At 39.1% G+C, this 23,594-nt stretch overlaps 1 protein-coding gene across 1 annotated transcript in view; it reads left to right on the top strand.

The window, feature by feature from the left end:
* The first annotated feature begins 1,774 nt into the window (after positions 1-1,774).
* NRDE2 (NRDE-2, necessary for RNA interference, domain containing) overlaps positions 1,775-23,594 on the top strand; it is a 31,116-nt gene continuing 9,296 nt past the window's right edge. Inside the window, exons 1-9 of the mRNA XM_068148765.1 lie at positions 1,775-2,214; positions 9,813-9,921; positions 11,491-11,715; positions 12,876-13,025; positions 14,812-15,274; positions 15,470-15,872; positions 19,006-19,139; positions 21,089-21,209; positions 23,187-23,365. Of these exons, the coding sequence (XP_068004866.1) occupies positions 2,139-2,214; positions 9,813-9,921; positions 11,491-11,715; positions 12,876-13,025; positions 14,812-15,274; positions 15,470-15,872; positions 19,006-19,139; positions 21,089-21,209; positions 23,187-23,365 (1,860 nt within the window). The 5' untranslated portion in view covers positions 1,775-2,138. The remainder of the gene's footprint in view (positions 2,215-9,812; positions 9,922-11,490; positions 11,716-12,875; positions 13,026-14,811; positions 15,275-15,469; positions 15,873-19,005; positions 19,140-21,088; positions 21,210-23,186; positions 23,366-23,594) is intronic.

Genomic DNA, 23,594 nt, shown 5'->3' with positions numbered 1-23,594 from the left:
ATATTTCTATCATCAGAGTGCAAGGAAGAACTAACTACAGGATTTACTCTAGAGGAAGTAGAAGGTGTGGAGGAACAACAGAAAATATGAAAGACAGGAGAACATGATATCACAGGAAAACCTGAGTGTGTGAGACCCAGAACAAAACCACTTTGCTGTGTCCTTTCAGGCCCTGTCAAGGGGCCCCCAAGTACTGCTTTATATGGCACCCATTTCACAAAAGCCAGATTCACAAATATCTGCTACAATCTTATTTCCAATAAAGAAAATGTTATAGACCTGATGAGAGGAGGGGTTTTGTCCTCAAATATAATATGAATTTTGTCAAAATATGCAAGAGAACTTGAGTCCCAAATCTGTTGAAAACTATTAGTTACATCTGCTTAGCCAGTTCAGTACACTGCTTACCGTAAGACCTTCCAAAGAAGTCCTTAAAATGGATTATTAATAAAAAAAATGTTAACTATACAAGACTTTAACTAATGTGAAATAGACAAATACAATGTAAAAATAAGACCAAAGTATTCTTCAGTAAGGAACTTCTTAGTTCCTCTAGTTAGTTTGTTCCTTTTTCCTGGGAACTCTTGTATACAGCTGCTGTATTTTTGTCTGTATTGTAAAGGGCTTGATGGCTTGCTGTTACTAGAACTGAAGAAACAACACTGGATGTTTCAGATAATATGCTTGTGATAACAGGAATTGCATTTATGTGGTAGTGTTAAATATGGTGAGTTTTTTGATGTCACAGTAACATTAACAACAGTAACACCCTTTGTTAATTTACCCATAATTTGGGCTAATTTCAGGGGATACAAGACATAAATCTGTATTTAGGTTTCTAAACTCTCTCTGGTAATTTGCTTTACTCTCAAAAAGCACATTTTTTGTATTCTCTTTGTTGACCAGCTCATAGGTACTATCACTATTAGGAGCTGAGAGACAATGCAATGATATTCAGCAAACAAACAGAATACTTCTGTTACAAAATCCATTTAGTTTATCCTGCAACTAGAGCATCAGTCTTGAAAGGGCTCTGAATCTGGTTTGTAAAAGAGCTTCGTAAGTGTAAAGCAGTGCATATACAGAAGCTAGTTCTAATATCTATACATAATGGTCACCTATTTTGACACACAGAAACGTGTTCTTAACACACATTGTAGCTCAGGAGGGACAAGCATAACAGAGTAATCTAAAGGTATTAAGAAAGGAGCAGAAAACAAACCAGTCATGTCACAGTATATATTTCTTAAACTCATCATACACCTATAGCTTAATCACTACATGATTTTGGTCATACAATAGTATTAGTATAGAAGTAACTTTAATACACAAAGGGCAGACTTTTCCATTCAGAAAGGAGAATAGTAATGCATCTTAACCATGTATAAATTTTTGCAGATAGAAGTATTTTTCCTCACTTGTGAGGCACTAAGCTTGATACACAAATTGTTTCACTCAATTCTTAATGAAAAATGGAACATCCTTCACAATTAGGTGCAAAGCATTTATAACTAACTAACTAACTAACTAACTAACTAACTAACTAACTAGTCCTCCCCCAGTTTCTTTATGGAGGGGAGACTCGGGGATGCTATAAAACATGATGGATGACTCCCTAATCAGAAGGTTGCAGGTTCTTTCTTCCCCAAGCCCTTGCTATCGGTGTTTGAGGCACTATGTGGGTCTTCAAACATACAGCGGATATTAACAGAAGCGAAGCATTGGTTCTTGTGACATTTTCCTTTACATTCCGCTCTCAGGAAACACTGCGGGGCTTGTTCCCTCCCAGTGAGCCTTATGAAGGACGACAGGGCGCTGGGGAAGGCTGGTTCTAGAAAATCCATTTCGCCCTCTTCCCCTAGAAGTTCCCGCCTCCAGTCCCCTCAACGACGGCTGCGAAACGGGCCAAATACGCGGGAACGTGGAGAAAGCGGACGCCCACAGCAGCTGCAGCACTGAGCGAGCGAGCGAGCCTGCCTGCCTTCCTTCCCTGAGCAGTCACCAGACCCTGCCACCATTTTGGGCGGTCGGTCGGACGGACGAACTACATCTCCCAATATGCTCGGTGCCACGGCGCCATCTTGCCCTGCCGCTCCGCGGGGCAGTGCGGGCAGCTAGTAGAGGCAGTAAGCTGAGACATGGCCCTGTTCCCGGCTTTTGCCGATGCCGCCGAGCCCAGAAAGCCCACAGGCAGCAGCGAGGGCTCCAGAAAAGGTAAAGTCCTACGAGAATTCTCTATCCCCAATACTCCTGTGCAGCCCAACCCTCGGGAAACTTCTCTACTCCCACTGGCAGCTACACGGAGCCTTCCGCACCGTGCGCGTCGGGCCTGCTCAGCTCGCCAGCGGTCCAGCGGGATAACCCGGGTCGCCCATGCGTTCCTGCATTGGGAATCGGATGCGCCCCGCCTCTGCCATGGAGTTATGACGTGGGCGGTGCTGCTGCTGGGGCCCGGGACCCCGGTGTCTGGCGGCTGCAGAGCTCGTTCGCCGGCTCGCGTCGCCTCGAGGGCGCTTGCTAAGCGCTGCTCCCGCGGCCGTTGTGCCGCTCGGCCCTGGCTCCTCCCTTTGGTGCAGGGTACGAATGTACGTATGGCGCGCACAGGCGTTTCCTGCGCCTGGCGTGTCACTGCCGGTTTGAATAAAGTTACCGTACGTGACAGTACAGTCACTTCCCCTGACGGGACTTTGGGGAGACTACGAAATAGGGACATTCCCATAAAAATGGTGCTGGCGGGCTCTCCGGTGTGTCCAGATGTGCTTCCAGTTATCTGCTGGAGGCATGGCTGTAGAAATAGTCGTCTTTGAAAAATACGTGTGCGTTAAGGCTGTGTGCTGAACCAGCCTTGCTTTAGGTGGAAAAAAGACGTGTTTGTTTGTTTGTTTTTCCTGTTCACTCGCCTTGGGTAACTTAAAAAGCATTTTCTCCTTTAGTTTCTTACTAAGCCAAATTTTAGTTGTAAAGGGTATTTTCTGAAGGTTAGGAGTGCAGGACATTATGGCTTAGTGTGTCGTTTTGGTTTGATTGTCATGGTTGCTGTCCATACTTTCATTGAAGGGGCAAAGAACCCTATGTGGTGTATTGCCAAACTCTGAAGTATGCACAGCTTTTGTTAGTTCTGCTGGGAAATGTTTTGAACTATCCTTTTTGCCTGCCAGCTCCCACTACGCTTGGGTCTGCCTGACCTCTAGATACCACCGCAAGGGGAAACATGAAGAGAATTGTTTACCTAGGCTAAATTTCTTGTGTGTTTGGTCCAGTCAGTATGGTGAGATTTGGAAATTTAGCAATACAGGCTGAGGTTATCTTCTTTTTCTAACTAGTTCTGCATTACCTTCTGATGGCATTGCAGCTGTTCATACTTGGTCTGCCTGTACTGAGATGTGATCTGACCACATTTAAGACCCTTTCTGGTAAAGAACCTTGGTGCAGGAAGCAGTGGATATAATAAAATCCCAGATTAGAGCTTCTAGGAAGAGAGGAACTGCTCTTACAGGCAGAAGTAAAGTAAAATTCTCTAGTACTAAAATCTTGCTTATATTTTAATACCTTTAGATTGTTGAAGCCTTTACATTTGCCAGACAGGCAATCTGTAGCACTGCACACCACCTGCCTAGAAGATCAGATTGCACAGAAAAAGATGTTAAAATTGACTTTTGAAAGTAATTGACTTTTGAAAGTAATTTTGGTTATTAGCTCTCTTTATGAGTTACATTTTGGTTTGCTGCAAGTTTTTGGTGTAAGGACTATTGACGGAACTTCATAATTTGTTTGATTTATGTTTTAGCCAGTCTTGTACTTTGCTTCTAACAGCCACATTTCCGTTATAAAAATGAAATATTAACTCAGGACAATGATTATGGTGGCATAGGTAAAAATTTTACGTTTAAGCTTGTGAGAACTTGATGGGCAACTTTGATATTTCTCTGAGAGATGACTCTGTAGCTGAAACCAAAGTCCATCATAATAATAGAGATCAGATAATATGTTTAATACAATATGCAAAACTGAGGTGTCTTTTGCAGTCATTCAGTTCTAAAAAAGTTGATGTAATAATGTAAATATGCTGGCTGTGTTTTATTCCTCCAACCACCTCTGTCTCCCTTTGCAGGCTGGGGTTGGAGTGGCTGGAGAGCAGGCAGGCAGAAAGGGACCTGGGGGCAGTGGTTGACAGCTGGATGAACATGAGCTAGCAGTGTGCCCAGGTGGCCAAGAGAGCCAATGGCATAGTGTGGCTAGCAGAAGCAGGGAAGTAATTCTGCCTCTGTATTCAGCATTGGTTAGGCCACACCTTGAGTACTGTGTCCAGTTCTGGGCTCCTCAATTTATGAAGTACATTGAGACATTTGAACGTGTCCAGTGAAGGGCAGTGAGGCTGGTGAGAGGCCTCGAGCACAAGCCCTATGAGGAGAGGCTGAGGGAGCTGGGGTTGTTTAGCCTGGAGAAGAGGAGGCTCAGGGGAGACCTCATTGCTCTTTACAAATACCTGAAGGAAGACTGTAGCCAGATGGGGGGATGGTCTCTTCTCCCAGGCAATGAGTGGCAGAACAAGAGGACAGAGTCTCAAGCGGCATCAGGGGAAGTTTAGGCTTGAGGTGGGGAGAAGGTTCTTCACAGAAAGAGGGATTGGCCATTGGAATGTGCTGCCCAGGGAGGTGGCGGAGTCGCAGACCCTGGAAGTGTTCAAAAAGGGTTTGGACATGGCACTTGAAGCCATGGTTTAGTTGTCGTGAGGTGTTAGGTATTACATAATAGGTTGGATTTCATGATCTCTGAGGTCTTTTACAACCTTACTGATTCTATGGTTCTTACAAACCTTCAAAACCCATTTATAGCTGCTGCCTGAAATGGAAGTATTGCTGTACAGTCTACCTGCACTCTACCTAACTACCCTGCCAGTGTTCTGAGTTGATGTAACCTCTAGAGTGCAAAGTAATTTTGTATATGGTTTCTTACAGTCATGTTGTCAAGCATAATTAGTTTTCAGTAGAAGATAAATTACAAATTTATCAGTAGCCATGAACGGAGCGGTGGTAATAACCCTGCTGACAAGGAGCATTATGCACCGCGTTATTTACGGTCTGAACTATTTTATAGGCAAGACACAGTCATTTTTGCTGAACGCAGATTGTTCAGTATTCTGAGAGGCAACAAAAGACTTTGCATTACGCTTAAAAATTGTTTCTGCGGACATGCACTGTAAATTTTTAATTAATTTTTCTTGGGAAGGTACAAAAAGAATGCCATTGGGTTGCTTAGTCTACTGTGCTCATAAATGTGGATGGTAGTGTAGAATAACAAGTAAGTGCATGTTATCACAAAATAACTTGTGTCTTTTATTCATGTTCTTCAAGAACATAAGTTTTGTCTGTGAAAATGACATCTGACAAGAAAGATAACAGAACATTGAAAAGGTAGAGTTTTAAAGTTTGGAGTGTGTTTAGATGCTTGAAATGCTTGTATCCAGATAACATTCACTGGAGATTATTTACAAGGAGATTTGGATGTGCGTATTATGTGAAGGAAACAATTGTTCAGTTCTTTCCAGAGTATTAGGTCAGTTTGATTAAATTGCTCTGAAAATACTATAGTTGGCGAATTCTGAATGTTTCTCTGGTATATCCACAGAGGCATATTGACTGTGCTGCAGGGGTTGGTTCTTGCATGTGGTTCTTCAGTGTTCAAAAATGCAATTTGATTTCTTCTTCTTAGGTAAAACCAAGCTTCAGGTGCAGTCAGGGGATTCATGTTTATGACACCATTTCTCAAAGTGAGTTTTCCTTGGAGGCCCTAAACCAATAAATAAATTAGCACACCACCCTCCTCCCTGCCCTTTCCCCCTTACTCTGCTTGTGCTCACTGTTGTAATCTTATTGCACCAAGTTAATGACTTCACATCTGTAAGGGAGTAACAGATAAATTCAGGTAAAGTCAAAATAACTTCTTGGAAGCTGATTCCTAATAGTTAATGCTGATAGTAGATATTACTCTGCATCTCTCTGCCAGCTTACTTCTTCAATACCTCTTCCTTCTCAGTATTTTTAACCCTTTCAGTCAAACTTGTTGTCTGGAGAGAAAGAAACATCAAAAGTAAAGCACGTCTGTAAAATCTCTATCTGCTTAGAAAAGATAAATCTAGATAAAGTGTCCGTGCTGTTAGAGAGGCTGTGGCAAGGTACTGTAGAAGTGTCTGGAGAACCCAGATAATTTCCGAAGCTTTGGCAGTGATGGGGAGCGTAAGGGATAGAGGACACAACTGAGAAATTGAGGATTTATCCTTTTGTGAGCTTCAGGATTAATTTGCTGGGAGAAGGAGGGGAATGAAAATTTTGCCAGCTCACTCTTGTTGTTTAAGAATGTGTTTCTGGTCTTAGAACAACTTCATAAAAAGATTGATATAAAAAGTTTCTGTTTCCCACTCTTCTGCCAGTTCAGGTGTAGCTTCTTTTCTTTAAAGTGTGTTTTGTGCCTCAGGGAAGTTTATGTGGTTGGCCAGTCCACTTGTCTTCTAAATAGCTGGAGCTTTACTGCTTTCCTTGTTGATTTTGCCAATGTGATCAATAATGCCATTTTAAAGATAAATGTGTCAGGCTTGAAGAATGAAGCTCTTACTGCTACTAAGTATTTATATTTCCATTTGGAAGTTACTCTGCCCTGTAGTGCCGTAAGGCACTACAATTATAAAATCTAGCATGCTTGTATGCAAACAGTGTTCCCTAATTTGGGATGGTCTGTATCTAAAATATTTACACTTAAATACCCTCTAAAGTGATGAATAATAGTAAAAACACAATTTTTGTATTAATCTTTGGAGGTCTGGATACTATGCTCTTCAAATCAACGGAAAGCCTGTTTTCAAGTGTACACCATTTTGAAAGACCTTAGATCAAGATCTTAAAAGTTAAATGTCTCAGGGGTTTTTCTTCTTAATAGTCTGAATATTCTAAGTCTTGAGTTCTGAGTTTTGTTATCAACAACTGTGTCTGACTGAAGGCAAATTATTTAACTTCATCCCGCATTCATGCATTCTTAGAAAACCATAACAGCGTTTTATTAAGTATAATTAATTTTTAAGTATAATTGGTATGAATATATTTTAGATTATTTTTGAAACATAGTCCTTCATTCAAATCAATGCATAAATACCTTACAATAAATTTATTTTCACAAAAAAAAAATAATGCTAGTAAATGGTTTATTGCACAATACAAAGGGAAACAATAATTTATTGAACAGTGAAGCAACAGAGAGTATTACTGTGCCTGAATTATGTTGTTGGAGATCTGGACAAATACAAGGTATAGAAGTTTTGTATGGCTTTAGAACAGATAGGATAGTTTGAAGGAGGTGTGTCTGGCTAATAAGTTTTTTGTGCTGTTAGTGTGGTGTGCCTTTACACCAGAGATTCCACCAACCAGTATATTTGTTATGTTAAGCAAATATGGGTAATACATCACAAATGGAAACCAAAATGTATTTTATTTATTTTAAGGGTGTTAAATGTCTCCTTTATTTCTGTAAGTAAATAAATGGCTTTGTGCACAGAGTAGTTGTGTGTATTGCAATCTGGAGTGTTCTGGACCATTGTGCTGTCTTTGAATTTTTCTATGTTTAAAGAAGACCAGAGTGTGACCAGTGGGAAAACATTGTAGGGTTTTGATTTGCTCCTGCATTCCTTTATACAGCATACTGCATGCCATATTTTGAATTATTAACTCATTTGATGATGTAGTTATCAGGTGTATTTAACTTTGGTGTGACTTAAATGTGTATGAGAAACATTTTGGTATGTCATGGAAAATATTAAATACATTTCTTCTAAGAAGTAATACTGGTTTTAGGGTGGTTCTTAATACATCTTTTACAGAATCCAAGTAAGAAATTAACTTACTGTTGCATAACACTTTATTCTCTATCTGGAGGAATAATTATGTTAGTGAGTGAGTGAAATGTTGCTTGGATATTATCCAGCATAAATCATACCATTCTAGCAGAGGTTTTGGAAGAATGTTTTCTGGCAGACTTACTTTTTTAGAATCACAGGCACATACTTAAAACAAAGGTGTTTGTACCAGGGTGCGTTGTTTTAAACTGCATAGTAGATCTTACAATATTTTAGGGGTTTATTCAAATTCTATCTTAGCATTTCTTAAGTATTTTCCTGAAAAGTGTGTGTGTGTGTGGGTGTTGGGAAGAATCTCACGCTGATTTGCACCAAAGTAGGCTAGTGTAGTTGCCTTAGATTTGGTGATTCTCATTGCCAGGCAGAAGTTACAATAGTATACAACTGAATTTTGATTTTTATTTTGTGGTCTCCATCCTCTGCTTTGGTGAGCTGGGAAATGGTGTTTTGCAGTGTATTGGTTAAGGTACTTGTGGGAAGTGTGTCTTGGTCTTGACAGTGCCATGAATTGTGTGGGTTCTCCTCTGCACTGAGGTGAAGTGTCAAAGTGAACCAGAGAAGGTGGCCCTTTTTCATGCAGCTTTTGGTTGCAGGGGCAGTCTCTTGGAGCTTTGCTTGATTCTATATACTTCTTGATATATTTAACTTAGGTTAACAAACTGTTTTGCAGCCTGCTTAATTTTAAATCCTTTCCTGGACAACAGTTCAGGGACATGAGACGGAAGAAAGATTTTTTTGATATGAAGAGCTATTTCTGAAAGAGAGACTTCAGAAGGAAAAGTGATGTATGGCTTGGTAGACAATGATATCATGATGTTCAAGGATTAGAGGTCAGTGTAGTCAAAAGCACAAAGACAGGAATGTGACGGGAAGAAAACAGGCAAAAATGGTTGCAGGGAGATCAAATTTGTTCCTTTTGTTGTTACCTCCTGTGATCTGCAGTGGAGAGGCTGCTGTTAAATTCTGCGGTTATGTGAAATAATATTTGTTTGATATGCTAGGAAATGTCACATACTTGAAAGAATCCTAGAAATTAAATGTCTATGAAGATTGTAATAGAAATTTTAATATCAATAAACTTATGGCAAAAAATTCTCCCTCCACAACCTGTCAGCATCTACTCTTATCCAGTGACTGGATTGGCTGAAGTTTAGATGCAGAGTGCTTAAGGATGTCTAATATATGAAAATTAGCATCAGTTAGACTTTTACCACACTATTAAAAAATCTAATGGAATTTTGGTGGTTAGAGAAGTGAGACTCTAGTGACATGTTTTGCCCTTCTATTAAATACTTCAGTATTCTTATCAGTAATGGATGTCCCTATCAATAAAATTGTGTTAAAAATATTACCTGTGCAGTGAATTGCATTTTTGTAAGTCTCTGTAAATTGCCTTGCATTTTTCAACTACACCTTTAATGATGCCCTTTTGTATTTTTATTTGACTCTTTAATAATTATAATTAACAATATATAAATTATATGAAAATATATTAGAAAATCTTATATAATTGCACGTATATAGCATGTATTTATACAAGTACATATAGAAACTGGTTTTTACATGGTGAAACTTCATACTAGATAGATTTGGTTTTTTACAAATATGTAGCAATGTATAAAACATATTATCTGCTTTCAGTATGGACTTTTAAGTATTATTATATACTGCATTCTTTAAAGCTCAGATTGATGTTAAAGAGTCCAGCTCCTAAATGTTTTACCGTGTTAAAACTTGCTGCTCTTCTAAGTAGAAAGTTCATGGCCTGTCTTCTGATGTGCTCAGTTATTACACGTGATGCAGTGGCATTTTGCTGTGAATGTAGTTGTCTGCTGACTAACTTAACTCCCAGCTTTGAAAAGGACAGCAAGGTGATTTGTATTGATCTCACACATTTCTTTACTTGCAGAATTGGACTGGCTCAGTAACCCAAGCTTCTCTACAGAAGATGCACTATTACTGCACCAGCGCACTACAGTAGTTGCAGATCTCGTCCCTGAAAAGTCACCACTAACAAGGTAGAATATATTTCAGTATCTTTTAAAATAACCTCTCTCTTTTGTCCTGCTTATTTTTTGTTATGTGAGACCAAAATCAGGAGCTTTCAGGGCTGCTTTTCATTCTACTATTCAGTATTTAAAAAGGCCTGATCTGAGTCATATATAAAAGTATGAATAATGCGTCCATGTCCTTTAACTTAAAATAATGAGAAATTATACTTATGCAATTACATTCCCATTTTCTTTCTCTCACAGCTGCATTTAAATCATTGTTATTCTGCAATGGAAAGGGAACTGGGTGATCATGGTTCTTCATTATCTTTTGGATGTCCTAAGTGACCCTTGAAATAATGTAAAGATTAAGTGTCATCTTTGTGGTTTCTTTGTGAAAACCAATTCAATCAGCCATTTCATAGTTGAGCTTTTACTTTTTAAAGTGCATTAATGAATAATAGATGTATCGAGTTGTGTGGCTGTGTAATAGAACATGCTGATCACCAAACTGGGTGGTTATATTAGTTTATAAAAATGAGCTTTCAGTAGCCACATTTGCTAAAGAATTAGTTTTAGTACTTTCACTAGGATAGCTGCTCTATGTGGCATATCAATACTGTAACTAGCACTTAATTAATGGGAAGCAGTTGCAGTTATCAAGTTTAAAACCAGTCACTTTTGATTGGATACAAGCTCCTATCTTTAGTATGACTTTAGTGGTCATTATAGAAAAAGTCTTTGTTGTAACAATCACAGCTTTTTGTATAGTTATTCTTACATTTACATCTATTGTGTGAGTGATTGAAATGCAATCACTGTTCCATTTCAGCCATATATTCTGCTTGTAGATTTTTTTCAGGACTGTGATACTTTGTCCTAAACCTAAAGAATTTACAAATTCCCATTCAGATACTTATGGTGGGTTTACTATGTCATTATAATTAATCTTTGAAAGAGAAATTGTCAAACAGAAGCATATAGATAAGTGTTTGCTCTTTTTGCCTGTTGGCGGGGTACATTCTCAGTTCAATGAAAACTAATTACTCCAATACAGTTGGTAGGTTTTGGTTAGTTGATTTGGTTTGGGAGAGTGTGTATGCATTTTAAAGGCCCGCTAATGGTTCTCCCATGGCTTCGTAATTCTTAGTGTCCTTAAATAAATTGTATAGGGTTTTGGGGTTTTGTGCCTTGCTTCTGAGGTGCTGCATTTTCTTTCATTGACATATTGAAAAGACTGAAGACTTGTCACTCCTTTCCTTTATTGAAAGATTCCAGAAAAACTGTTTAAAAAGAACTTCTGTTTTAATAAGGGTTAGAAAAGACCTCCATTATTTTGGCAATTTATACAGATCACACATCAAAATCTCTTTGACAATTAAAACTTTGAGTGGTAGGCAGTAATTCCAGCAGCTGAAAAGTAAAGGTAATTGTGATTTAATGCAGATTTATATCACTTTCATTGTGTATGTTGCTGCTAACTGTATTCTCAAAAAATACAGAGAGAGTAAAGGTAAAGGGTAAAATGTTTCTGAACTCTGTTGCAATGCTTTTTCTTTAAAGTATTACTACTTACATATCTTTGTTTCCAAGCAGGACTACTTCAAGGTCAGAGTTGTCAGGGGAAAGTGATACAGATGAGAGTCTGAAACAGTCAAGTAAAAAAAGGAAAAAGAAAAAGAAAAAGCATCACCACTATAAGAAAAAAAAGAAAACCAAAGGGGACTCCAGTAGTAGTAGTGAATCTGACCTGGACACTAAGCACACCCAGGACAAAGCCACCAGAAGTGGCAGAAATCGTGAAAAGGAAGCGGCAGCAAAGTATGTATTTGTTAATATTGTGAATTTGTTGTGGCTTTTTACTTCTCTCTTCAACTTACAAATGAAATTCTTACTGCAGGTAAAACATACGTGACTAAACAGGCATTCAGAGTGATGGAAATAGAATTAGAACCACTTGCTTAATCGTATCTGAAAACTGTGACTAGAACACTGCTTCACAGCGTATTTTTCAGAACAAAGCATGGTAGTAGTCATGAAATATATTTTTCAAGACATGTAGAGGCTTACGTTGAGGTTTTGTAACCATCTTGTTTCTTTTCATGGATCTTTTGGGAGAGTTCAGGGAGGGATTGCATTAAACATTATTTTTAATTAGCACAAAGGTCTTAATATACAGCTCTGTATGCTTTGTAATGCAACTTCCTCCTCACAGAATTAACATTTCCTTTTTTCCATATTAAGACAAAGTTTGTTGTATGATTTAACATTATGTCTGGCCATTTATTGCTCCATGCTCAATGCTTCGTACTTCTTGCTTGTGGTACATCTAGAGGGATATTTGAACAATTGAAATTGTTTGCTAGATCTTTTTTGTTAATTCCAGGAGCTATAAAGCACTGTGGTGCTTTTTACTGAAGATGTTGTGGGTTTTGGTTGTTTTTTTTAATGGACCAAGAAAATAGAAAATGTTCTGAGAATGCAGTGAGTACTGAAGGTTGTCACACTGAGCTGTGCTTTTCTCCGTCTGTTTTGATTGTTTCATATGAAGTGCCCCAATCTAACTGGCTCTTTAAGTCACCTTTCCCAGTTTCTCAACATATTTGACCATTTGAACAGTTGTTCTGCCTCTCAGATTCTCTAGTTTGTGTTTTTAATTCAGTATCAGCAGTTCTGGCTCTAATTCACAGGATTGCAGCTGCGCCTGGGGACCAGAGTGAGGATTTAGTGACATTGAGTAATTGTTGTTACAGTTGGGTGTGGCCCAGGCAGTACCTTTCATAATTTCAAATCAAATTTTTGGAAGTGCAAGGAGCATTTGTGTCTTGTTTTGATATATGTCTAGGTGCTTTTTTCCAAGGATGCAACAATGGGTTATGTACCATGACTTGGAGTAAGTACAGAAATACAATGTTTCCTGGGTGTTGTAAATGCTGTGTATATGCACAAAAGGCTTAGAATATACTTCTTCTGTTCCACAGTCTAGATAAGAAAGCATCAAATCTTACCAGTGAACGTTTTGTTTGGCTTGATGACATTCAGACTTCAACGGCAGAAACCTTCAGAATAGACAAGAAACCAGACCCTGCAAACTGGGCCTACAAATCCCTCTATCGAGGGGATATAGCAAGGTATGATGTTTTCCTTTTTATTGATACTCAAACTATCACAGGGTCTCTTTCTCAGACTCAAGTGAATGAATCTTTATCTGTGAAATTTCTGTGTGGAAGATGAGAAAATAAAATGACTGAATAGCTTATTTCAAAATTTTTCTTTGTGTTAGGCATAAAAATTTTAAAAGGCAAAAGATGCCTTAAAATAATGGGAATAAAGTGCACAATTAAATTTTTTACTAAAGTCATTCTCTGTGTAGTAGACTGCAGGCATGTGAGCTTGTAGGACTGCCATCTGGAAGCGACAGCATGGGGCAGCTTCAGAAGTGCAATTTTTCATGTGTTGTTCAGTATCATCATCAATGATACTGACAGCAAGATTGAGTGCACCCTCAGCAAATTTCCACATGATGCCAAGCTGGGTGGTGTGGTGACAAGACTGAGGAATGGGATGCCATTCAGAGGGACCTGGGCAAGCTGGAAGGGTGGGCTCAGGAGAACTTCATGAGCTTCGTTAAGTCAAAGTGCAGAGTCTTGCCCTTAGGTCAGGGCAATCCTCAATACAGGCTGGGGGATGATGAAATTGAGAGCAGCCCTGCAGGAAAAGACTTGGGAGTACTGGTGGATGAGAAGCTGGACGTGAGCCAGCAATGTGCACTTGCACCCCAGAAAGCCAAATGAATCCTGGGCTGCACCAAAAAAAGTGTGGCTGCAGTTCAAGGGAGGTGATTCTGCCACTTTCTGTGAGACCTCACCTGGAGTACTGTGTCCAGCTATGGGACTCCCAGAGGAGAGAGACATAGACCTGCTGGAGGAGGGCCACAAAGATGATCAAAGGGCCAGAGCACCTCTCCTATGAAGACAGGCTGAAAGAATTTGGGCTGTTCAGCCTGGAGAAGATTCTGGGGAGACCTTACAGCTGCATTTCAGTATCTGAAGGGGACCTACAGGAGAGGTGGGGAAGGACTGTTTAGAAGGGCTTGTAATGATAGGATAAGGGACAATGGTTTGAAACTGGATCAGGTTTGGCATGGAGAGGAAGTTGTTTACAATGAGAGTGGTGAAATACTGGAACAGGTTGTCCAAGTACGTGATTGAGGCCCTGTCCCTGGAGATATTCAAGATCAGACTTGATGGGGCCCTCGGCAGCCTGATCTAGTTGATGTCCCTTCTGACAGCAGGGGGTTGGACAAGATGCCGTTTGAGCATATTTTCCAACCCAGTTCAGTCTGTGAATTTTGATGTTGAACGTCCCAGGTTCTGTTGTAGATTATCTCTGGACAAGTGCCAGTTTGCATCTCTGTTGGTCTGTTTTGGTATCTGAAAGAGAAATGAAGGTACTGATTATTTCTTACTGGATATGTAATGAAGTTTGCTTACTTGAGTAATTTGATATCCTTGCAAAAAAACCTTATACCAAAGGGTATCTATGTTATATGTTGCTACATACATGTTGACCTGCCCTATGTGGTCCTTCTTTGGCAGGGGTGTTTGACTCCATGATCTCCAGAGATCCCTTCCAACCCATACCATTCTATAATACATTTCAAACTAGTATAGATGAAATTCTTCTGCTGAGCATTACAGTTACTGTTGAACTCAGAAGCAGCTTAGTATGACAATAAAATTGTGATGGCACTGAGTAAATAAAATCTTAAGGAGAAAGTTACAAAGTTTTTACACTTTTGGAGATCTATGAATATGTTCTCTGGATCAGTTTGAATGAAAATCTTCAACGCTTTCTTTGAAAAATCTATTTTAACATGTGTTTTAGAAGATGTTTAATTGTGTTTTTCCTTCTAAGATATAAAAGAAGAGGAGACTCCTGTCTTGGCATCGATGCAAAGAAACAATGTATAATGTGGGACAGTTCTTCATCAAAAAAGAAGCAATTACAGAGGCGACCTGAGCGTTACTTCACAAAGACCAACGTGAAGATGCTGAACACGGATGGGATTCCTGTTTGCAATAAAAATTCTCCATCTGAGACAACTGCTTTTATACCAGTTTTCCAAATGGAAACTGGTGAAACTTCAGACACAACAGAGGTAAATCCTCTAGGGATTTATGATTCATCAACTACAGTGTGGCTACAAGGAAAAGGGTGCAAGAATGCAGATCACGAACCTGTAAATACTCAACAAACAATTCAAGAGCCTGGGGTAAATGTTGACTCCATTCTAATGTCAAAAGTGGAAGAACATAACAAGAAAGTCAGAGAAAACCCAAGAGATATTAATGCTTGGATGGAATTTGTTTCTTTTCAGGTATGTGTTCTGACAATATTGGCTGCTTATAAGTATTAAATACGTGAACATTATATTGTAATTTCATTTGGCTGGGGTTGTATATCTTCTGCTGAAGAATGAGCTGGTAATTCATCTTCACAAACGTCAGCGTTCTTGTCCTGATTCTAGTGATGATTATTCCTATATTATAATGACTTTTCTTTTTGTTTTAAGGATGAATTAATGAGAGGACCTAGCCCTTATGCCAGTAAGGGAGAGCATGAAGTAAGAAGAAAATCACTGAAATTAATCTTAGAAAAGAAGCTGGCTATTTTAGAGAGGGCAATTGAAAGCAATCCAAGTAATGTTGATCTGAAACTCGCCAGGCTGAAGCTTTGCGCGGAGTTCTGGGAGCCGCCAGCTTTGCTCAAAGAGTGGCAGAAGCTAATTTTTTTACATCCCAATAATCCAGAGCTGTGGAAGAAGTATCTCCTGTTCTGTCAGAGTCAGTTCACTACCTTTTCTGTTTCAAAAATCAATAGTCTCTATGGAAAATGTTTGACTACACTGGCAGCTGTACAGGATGGCAGCATGGTGTCACATCCTCTACTGCCTGGCACAGAAGAAGCTATGCTAGGTAAGATTCTTTCTGTTTCATGTTATGGTCAGAATGGTTTTCACAGGAGTTGACTAAATTCTCTGTAAAAATAGACTTTTCTACGTATTACAGGAAGTTTTTGTTCCCTTCAAAATGTTTGGCATCTTGATTTCTTAGCTGAGAATTAAAGCAGGCATTCCACCCCTATATGAATATAGAAGATGCTTTTCCTCCCTGGAGAGCTTGTAAAATAACACCCAGTAAAGTCTAATGTGCTGACCAGTTTGCAGTACAGATATTAAGGATGGAAATTTCCAGCTGAGAGAGATATGTTTTCATCTTTGAAAAAGGCTTATAAAAAAACAAACCCAAAAAAAACCCAACAAAGCTTGACTTGAAGAAACTATTCTCTCTCATTCAAAAGTTTTGTGGTTGATTACTTCAATCCAGAAAAAAGAAGGGACCTGGGAAGTACGTTGTGAAATTTTCTAGAGCCTCTGATTTTGTAGCTGGAAAATTCTACACTGTAATATTATGATGGTCACAGCTTTTGTAGTGATTATATCCACATATCTGTCACTTAAAATTTAATACATAATTATCCCTGGAAGGAAAATGAGTCAGATGGTTAGAATACTGGACCGAATCCATGGAAGGAGCAAGTTCATGCTTGGTTCTAGCACGGATTTTAAATTTATCTGGAGCTCAGTAACTTAACCTATCCCATTGCAGTTTTGCTTCTCTACCTTGGGAAATTGTGTTTATTACTCTATGAATACACTGAGGAGGGGGAAATGTTGGCATCACCACGAATAGGGTGATGTTTGGGGGTTTTATTACCACTTAAAATTTGTTTAAAATCTGGAAGCAGTCTATATTTCTTCATGTGTGGCATGAAGAGGTCCAATGAACTTCTGTTGTTATCCGAATCATGTAACTGCTATTTGAACATACTGCTGTCAGTTACACAGTATCCAGTCTGGACTTGTAGGTTGAGATGCTGGGTTACAAATTAGTTTAAGGAGTTCACATGGTCTTCAGTTGATTCATATTGGATCAAGCACTGGAAAAAGTGTTGTAAAGGAAAAATCCAGTGGGAAGACTCCTTGATCTGAGATATTTTTGTGTGTGTGACTCAACTTTCTAATTCTTGGGCTGAATTAGTGTTGTCAGTTAGGAAGATTACCACATGTTCATTAAGATAAATACACAGTTTCACAATTTAATTATGAGGTGAGCAGCAGTGTAGATGTATGGTAGGCTTGTAGCTTTGACCTTTACTAGTGACAAAGTGCAAGGGCTAATTTTAATAGTGGTGGACTGTGCCATCTAGTGTTCAGTTCAGTACACAGTACTGTCTGCTTGGGAATAGGTCGGGTTTTGAAACCATGACATTTAAGAAAGCAGTTAAAAATGAATTTAAAATTCTAGATGGATTTTTATTTAAATTTTGACATACCAATTCATAATACTTTAACTTGACTAGGAACTACTAATATCAAGCAGATGGAGGTAAGCATTCTCAAATTTTTGCTGTGGAAAGGGAGTCTGATTTTTCAAATTTCACTTACTAGTATGGGAGAAAAATCACTGTCTTTCAGGTCAGTTCAGCTGCAGAAGTCTCTCAGCATCATGGACTGAATTAAGTATGCATTCATGCTGTTGTCAGCTTTTACCACAAAGAAAATGCTGATGTTTGCATTTCTTCAAATATCCTTTTCTTCTTTATCATGCAGAAAATCTTATGGTATCTTTTATTTTTGGCTCCAGTCTGGCAGCAAGTCCTGATGAGATATTCTCTACATCAAACTATTTTAATCAAAATTCATCTGTTTGAAGCTGAGAAGCCGAGAAAAGGCAATTTTTTCAGTGTCACTTGGGTACAGTGCCGAAATCTGTAAAAGTACTTTGAAGCATACTATATATATTTAAACACGCTTCTTGTTGTTTAAAGATGTTCGGAAATCTCAGTGTCTTTGTTACCAGAAACAATAATTGACTTTGCATTGAAATGGGGTGAAACACCCAGATTCTGTGTTCTAGCTGAATTCAAGTTTCTATGTGCACATATCTGGTGTACATCTGAATATGAGCAAAAAGAGTAATTCATTTGCTGCTCATTAGTGTGAAAAAGTAAGGTGATCATTGGAATCAACTGATGCTAACCTAAGTTGTTACATGTGTGTATGTAGACGGATATTTTGATTTCACACCCTCCAAAGCATTTGGTGAAGAAGCAAAAGTCTTTCAACAGCTGCTTTCAAAACTCTCACTGAATTACTTCAGTCTTGGTTTGTGGGCTTTGGTTTGTTGTGGGGTTTGTTTGTGGGTTTGTTTGGTTTGGTTTGATTTGGTTTGTTTTGTTTTCAGCCATTTAAGATTATGACTTAAAGCAGTTTGGGTTTTGAACAGGCAGTGTTTTGTCAAGACTGGTAGTTTGGAGTGATGGAGTACCTCTGAAATGTCCTTGACCTGTCTAGTAAGAGAGGTATTTTTATAATACCTGTTCTCCAGCTCTTTCATTTAAGATTCTCACTGCAAATATACGACTACCAAAAATGGGCTCAGACTTGAGGCTCAGTGTGTTGTAAGGATATGGCAGTGATTACAGAAATCATTTGTTGAAGAGCAGGGAATAGGACTCTCCTCTGCTTTGGCCAGAAGACCAAATTTCTCTTCACTGTGTTCTTATGCAAAGGAAAAGAAAATAGGAATGACAGCTGGAATGAAAATGGTCTATTATTAACACATCACCAGTGTGACCCATCTCATGCGAAAATGAGGCAAAAAGGCCTTCTGTTGCTAGTGTGTGAATTGTAGTCACGCCTAGCACCTTCAAAGAGGACTGACCCACTTTGACAGATACTGGATAAGCTAAGGTTGGGACCGTTGCATATAACTGTTATTCATCAACAAGGACAGTGGATGCCTGGCATGAATAAAATGTCATCACTTTGGCACGTTTAAAGCAGGAGGTCGTAAAGTTAATAAATGACAGCAGTTCTGACATGCATTTGTCCTATCCCTGTGGTTTGGATTTTGACACCTTGATGCTTTGCAGCACTTCATGTATGGGTTTTGTGTGTATGTGACTGTGTTTGTGGGCTGCAATAAAATACTTCTCAGCAAAATTTATATGAAATATTAAAATTTTGTCTTCTTTTCTTCACAGCTATATTTATCCAGCAGTGTCACTTTCTGAGACAGGCTGGCCATTCCGAGAAAGCAGTGTCTTTGTTTCAGGCTCTGATTGACTTCACCTTCTTTAAACCTGACAGTGTGAAAGATCTGCCAACAAGAGGACAGGTAGCAATTTCCATTTAAATGGCAGTATGTCCTTGTGCATTACAGAGAGTGCAGTAACAGAAAAGCATTGATTAATTTTTAATGGCGTAGGGAAGTATTTTGAATCACAGTGTACTTTGTGGTTCTTCAAGGTGATGCTTGTGCTGGAAAAGTGCTTGTAGGTTCTCTGGAACTACATGCTAAACACCTGCTTCTACTGTATGTAATAGAAATGCAATAACCAATCATTTCATGTCGTCTTTTTTACTAATTAAAGATGGAAAAAAGCTGTGCTGGCTGACCAGTGTCTATATCTAGTTAGCATTTCCCCAGCTTCTTTTCTTCAGTGCTGCTGTTGTGTTGTTACTGTTGATGGAGAAAGTTGGTGGGACCTATAATCTCTTTCTGTTCTTGTAAATGTTCCTTAGGTTCCTCATTACCTGTTGTTTTCAGTAATTCTTTTATTTGACCCATGAAATTCCATTCAGCTTATTCTGTTAAAACACTAGATCCCTTTTGCTCTTGATTTGCTCAGCAGAATGTTGGGCATGCACCCCACTAATAATCAGTAAGTGAATATTTATAAGGAGCTATTGCCAGCATAGCATCGTGCCACTGGATTGTAGGGAGCTGCTTCCTTTTCAATGAGTAGTGGGGAGGGAGAGCCACCAGTTAGGCCACTGGGTTGTTATATGGGATGGAAATTGAATTTCCTTTCCTCACTGTCTTCCCCAGCAACCACTGCCGAGACTGCATTGTTTTTGTCCTTAGATTAATGCTGGTACCCACCAATGGAACCTTCTTGTAGTTCAAATGATAGTGATGTTCTCCTAAAAGGCCAGAAGTTTATAGTTAAATCAAAATTATCATTCAGGAGAGGAGACTTGGTATGTTTACACTGATAAAGCTTGAGTTATATTACCAGTCATTTGAAAACCAGCAAGATTCTTTGTAGTGTTTAAAAATTCTTAAAGCAGGACGGAAAGGAATCTCAGTTTAAAAGGATAGTGTTTAGGTTGGAAAGTGCAGTTCTTGAAAAAGGGAATATGTCAGATTTACAGCTGATTGCGCATTCTGCCCTCTTACAGAAGCATTATGACTCAGTCTTGAATTACTTGTTTCTGTACTGCTTTCACAGTTCACTTTCTCACTTGGAGCAAAGCATAAATCCATGAGGAGCAGAATTAGATTTGGACGCTGCTGTAAGCCCTGCGTTTTCTGACATGGTGATGCTTGATTTTCTTGGAGTAAACATTATTGTTAGTATTTGTCTTAACAGTCACATCTCAATATCCAAGCCAAGGTTTATTACATAGCAGAAGATTAAAACAGGAGAAATGGTTGTTACCACTAAGTATATACAAAGCAGGGGGAGGAACTGGTGAATCTAAAGGTCACTGATTGCATACAGGCAGTGACAAGGTTAGGACTAGAACCCTTCTGATTCACTGGAAAGTGCCCTGAAGTTGTTGACTGCCCTGAAACCTGGGACATGAAAGGTCTTTCTGATCTTTTCCTTTTATCCTTAGCCTAGTTATATTTATGTGCAACTAACATTTTTATCTGACCATAGGGTAGTGATCATCTGAATTGTTACTATTATGTTTTTCATGGTCCCATGGAAGATAGTGACGAGGGGAGATTTGGTTTCTGTAAGCCACATCTTGGGGAACTTTGATCCTTACCTTTGATGGATATTTGGCACAAAAATCTTCTGCTTTCTCTAAAGCCTAATTCCTTTGAACAGTCTGTGTTCATGAGAAGAGCTGATGACAGTCCTGCTGTGCCACTGGCATAATCGAAGTACTCATTTTGTTCTTCTGATTCTTAAGCAGCATCTGACAAGTTTTCAGATACAGAAGTTGCACCCAGATAAGTGATTGTATGGTCTGGAAAATTGAAGTTGATCCACATATTGTCTATACAACAGCAAAAATTAATTTTCTATGTTTTGTTGCCCAAAACTGTAGGTGGAATTCTTTGAGCCCTTCTGGGATAGTGGAGAACCACGCATTGGAGAAAAAGGAGCAAGAGGCTGGAAAGCATGGATGCACCAACAAGAAAAGGGTGGCTGGGTCACGCTTAAGTCTGGTATGTCCGTGTCAATAGGTGTAATTGTATGCCCACATACTCTTCTAAACATTTGAATGAGAATGACACAAGCTGTTTCTCCTGATGTTTTGCATGCAAGTTGTAGAAAACATTTACCAAGATTAAGCATCTCGCACTTCACAGGGAAAAGCATATCTTCTGTATACAGTACTGCTTATGGGATGTAGCTGTCCTTCCTAAGGATGAAAATTAAGGGAAAGGGTTGCTTATCCTCCATTCTGTGCTGAAAATGCTATCTTTCATCATATTGGTATAGCAGGTAGTATTATATGATAGTTACCTCAAGGATTCCCACCTTAATGATTCTATTTCTATGATCAGGTTTCAGTTTCTTACAGCAAATACAGAGAAAAAATAGGAGAAAAACATACCCTTTCTCCTTGTGATGCAAAAAATGAAGGAGTTGCATCTTCACTTGGTTGCAGTGTTTCTGGGTGAGAAAATGCCTCCCTGCTGCTTAGTCCCACTTTGTCTTCTGGTCTGCAGTGCTTTCCTTAATGTCAAGGCCTATTTCTGAGAAAGGAAAGCAGGGGGCTAGATTCAGAGATGTCCCATCTCTGCTTCTGCTGCTACTGCAGCAACTGTAATGAAGCAAAAGTTTGGCTATGCTTTCAGTAAACAAAGGAGCTGAAAAATGATCCTGTACTTCCCTTGTCCCTGAATTAAGATGGGATTTCCTTGCTTCTTAACAGAGGTCAGCAGTTCCACTGTTGATAGCTGTGGATTGTTTTTGCCCACAAACTGAAAAGACTTGGTAGAGAAGGAGCACTGCCAATCTTGGGCAGTTCCAGCATAAATCAATGCTTTTCCCCAGGCATGTCAAACCCAGCAGTTCAGGTGCATGTGATCTCCAAAACTGTTGATTTTTTTCAAACTTTGGTTAGATCCTGGAAATGCTGCTGGTTTTCACACAGTTGCTGACTAAAGGAGAGACTGGCTTCACAATAAACTAAAATAGAGAGTAGAAATCTTGCCACCACTTCTTTGTTTTACCTGAAATCTAAGAGCTAGGGCTGGGAATGTTTCACCCAGTTAATGGCAAATGTGAGGATCAAGAATTTGGAGGTGGCATAGAAATGGCTTGGGTTTTCTACCAAAAAACCCCCCAACCAGCCAAAGAACCCCCAAACCCAGCTATCCAACCAAACAACCAAAAAAAGGTGCAGATAACCATAAATTGTGAACACTTTTTTTTTTTTTTTTTCCTGTCTCAACAATAAGAAAGAAAAGAAGTATTTAAAAACTTTCTGCAAGCTCTCTCCCTTCACCTACAAGTGCTGCTTATTGGTTTCAGCACAGAATTGATATATTGCTGTCATGGAAAAAATGTGCAATTTGTACATAAGAGTTCAGAAATACCATCGTGAAAGTGTGATGTGGTTAAGCTCTTCCTTTGCGTGTGTTTAAACTACATTGTTTGTTTCAGTGGCACATGAGTTGAAATGTTGAAGACACCTGGGATTTCAAAGCCCTGTTCTGGAGCTCAGTTGCTGCTACCAGTGCAGCACTGCTTTTGTTTTACAGTGGTTTCCTCAGCATGTTGTAGGCACAGGAGTATTCAGAGGGCACAGCTGTGATTGTATGTCCAGATATGAAGTGAAGAACCTAAGATGCACAAAAAGATGACCGAGTCCGGGCTGTTAATTGCAAACTCCAAGTAAACTGGTTCACAGCCTGACAGTGTTTCCTGTTCTGCTCTAGGAGAAAGTTTTGAGTGCTAACACTGAGTCACTGGTTCAAACAGTTTGGAAACCACCTACTCTGACAGAGCTGGTGCCAACACCTAGAACTGTGATGTGGAAATTTGCAGCTCTGTCTTGTGTCTTATTAACACTTTACTTGTTTACATTTTTGAAGCAGTCAGTTTGTATGTCAGGTCTGGCCTTTTGATTCTGTGGGTTAATTTTTTCATGAATAATTTTGTATGGGGGGGGATGTTTCTTGATTTGCTTTTAGATGACGATGATGATGATGAAGAGATAGATGAGGATGAAGAAATAAAGGATAAAACTCTCCCCAAGTGGCGTATTTGGTTGGATGTTGAATACTCTCGTGAAGCAAGGCATTGGTTACCTTGGAGGCCTGACAAAACAAAAAAGGAAACTGAAGAAGATTGTGAAGATCCAGAAAGACAGGTCACTGTGATACAAAAAAAACAGGGGGAAATAACAGGAGGAATTATCCTTTCGTTTGAATTCACTGTTTGTGGATATTTTAAAGCAGTGATGATCTTAATTTGGAAAAAAGTTCTTTTTTTGTTGTTGTTTGGAATTGAAAATTTACCCAGTTTCATGCTGGGAATTCTGAAATCCATGGGAAACTCATGGAAGACTTTGGAAAGAGCAATCAGCAAATAGTCTGCCT

Source organism: Melanerpes formicivorus, unplaced genomic scaffold, assembly GCF_026170545.1.
Source record: "Melanerpes formicivorus ecotype bairdi unplaced genomic scaffold, bMelFor1.0.p_v2 SCAF_17, whole genome shotgun sequence".
Lineage (NCBI taxonomy): Eukaryota > Metazoa > Chordata > Aves > Piciformes > Picidae > Melanerpes > Melanerpes formicivorus.
The sequence above is the reverse complement of the archived record's forward strand: the minus strand, read 5'-3'. Positions and strand labels throughout refer to the sequence as shown.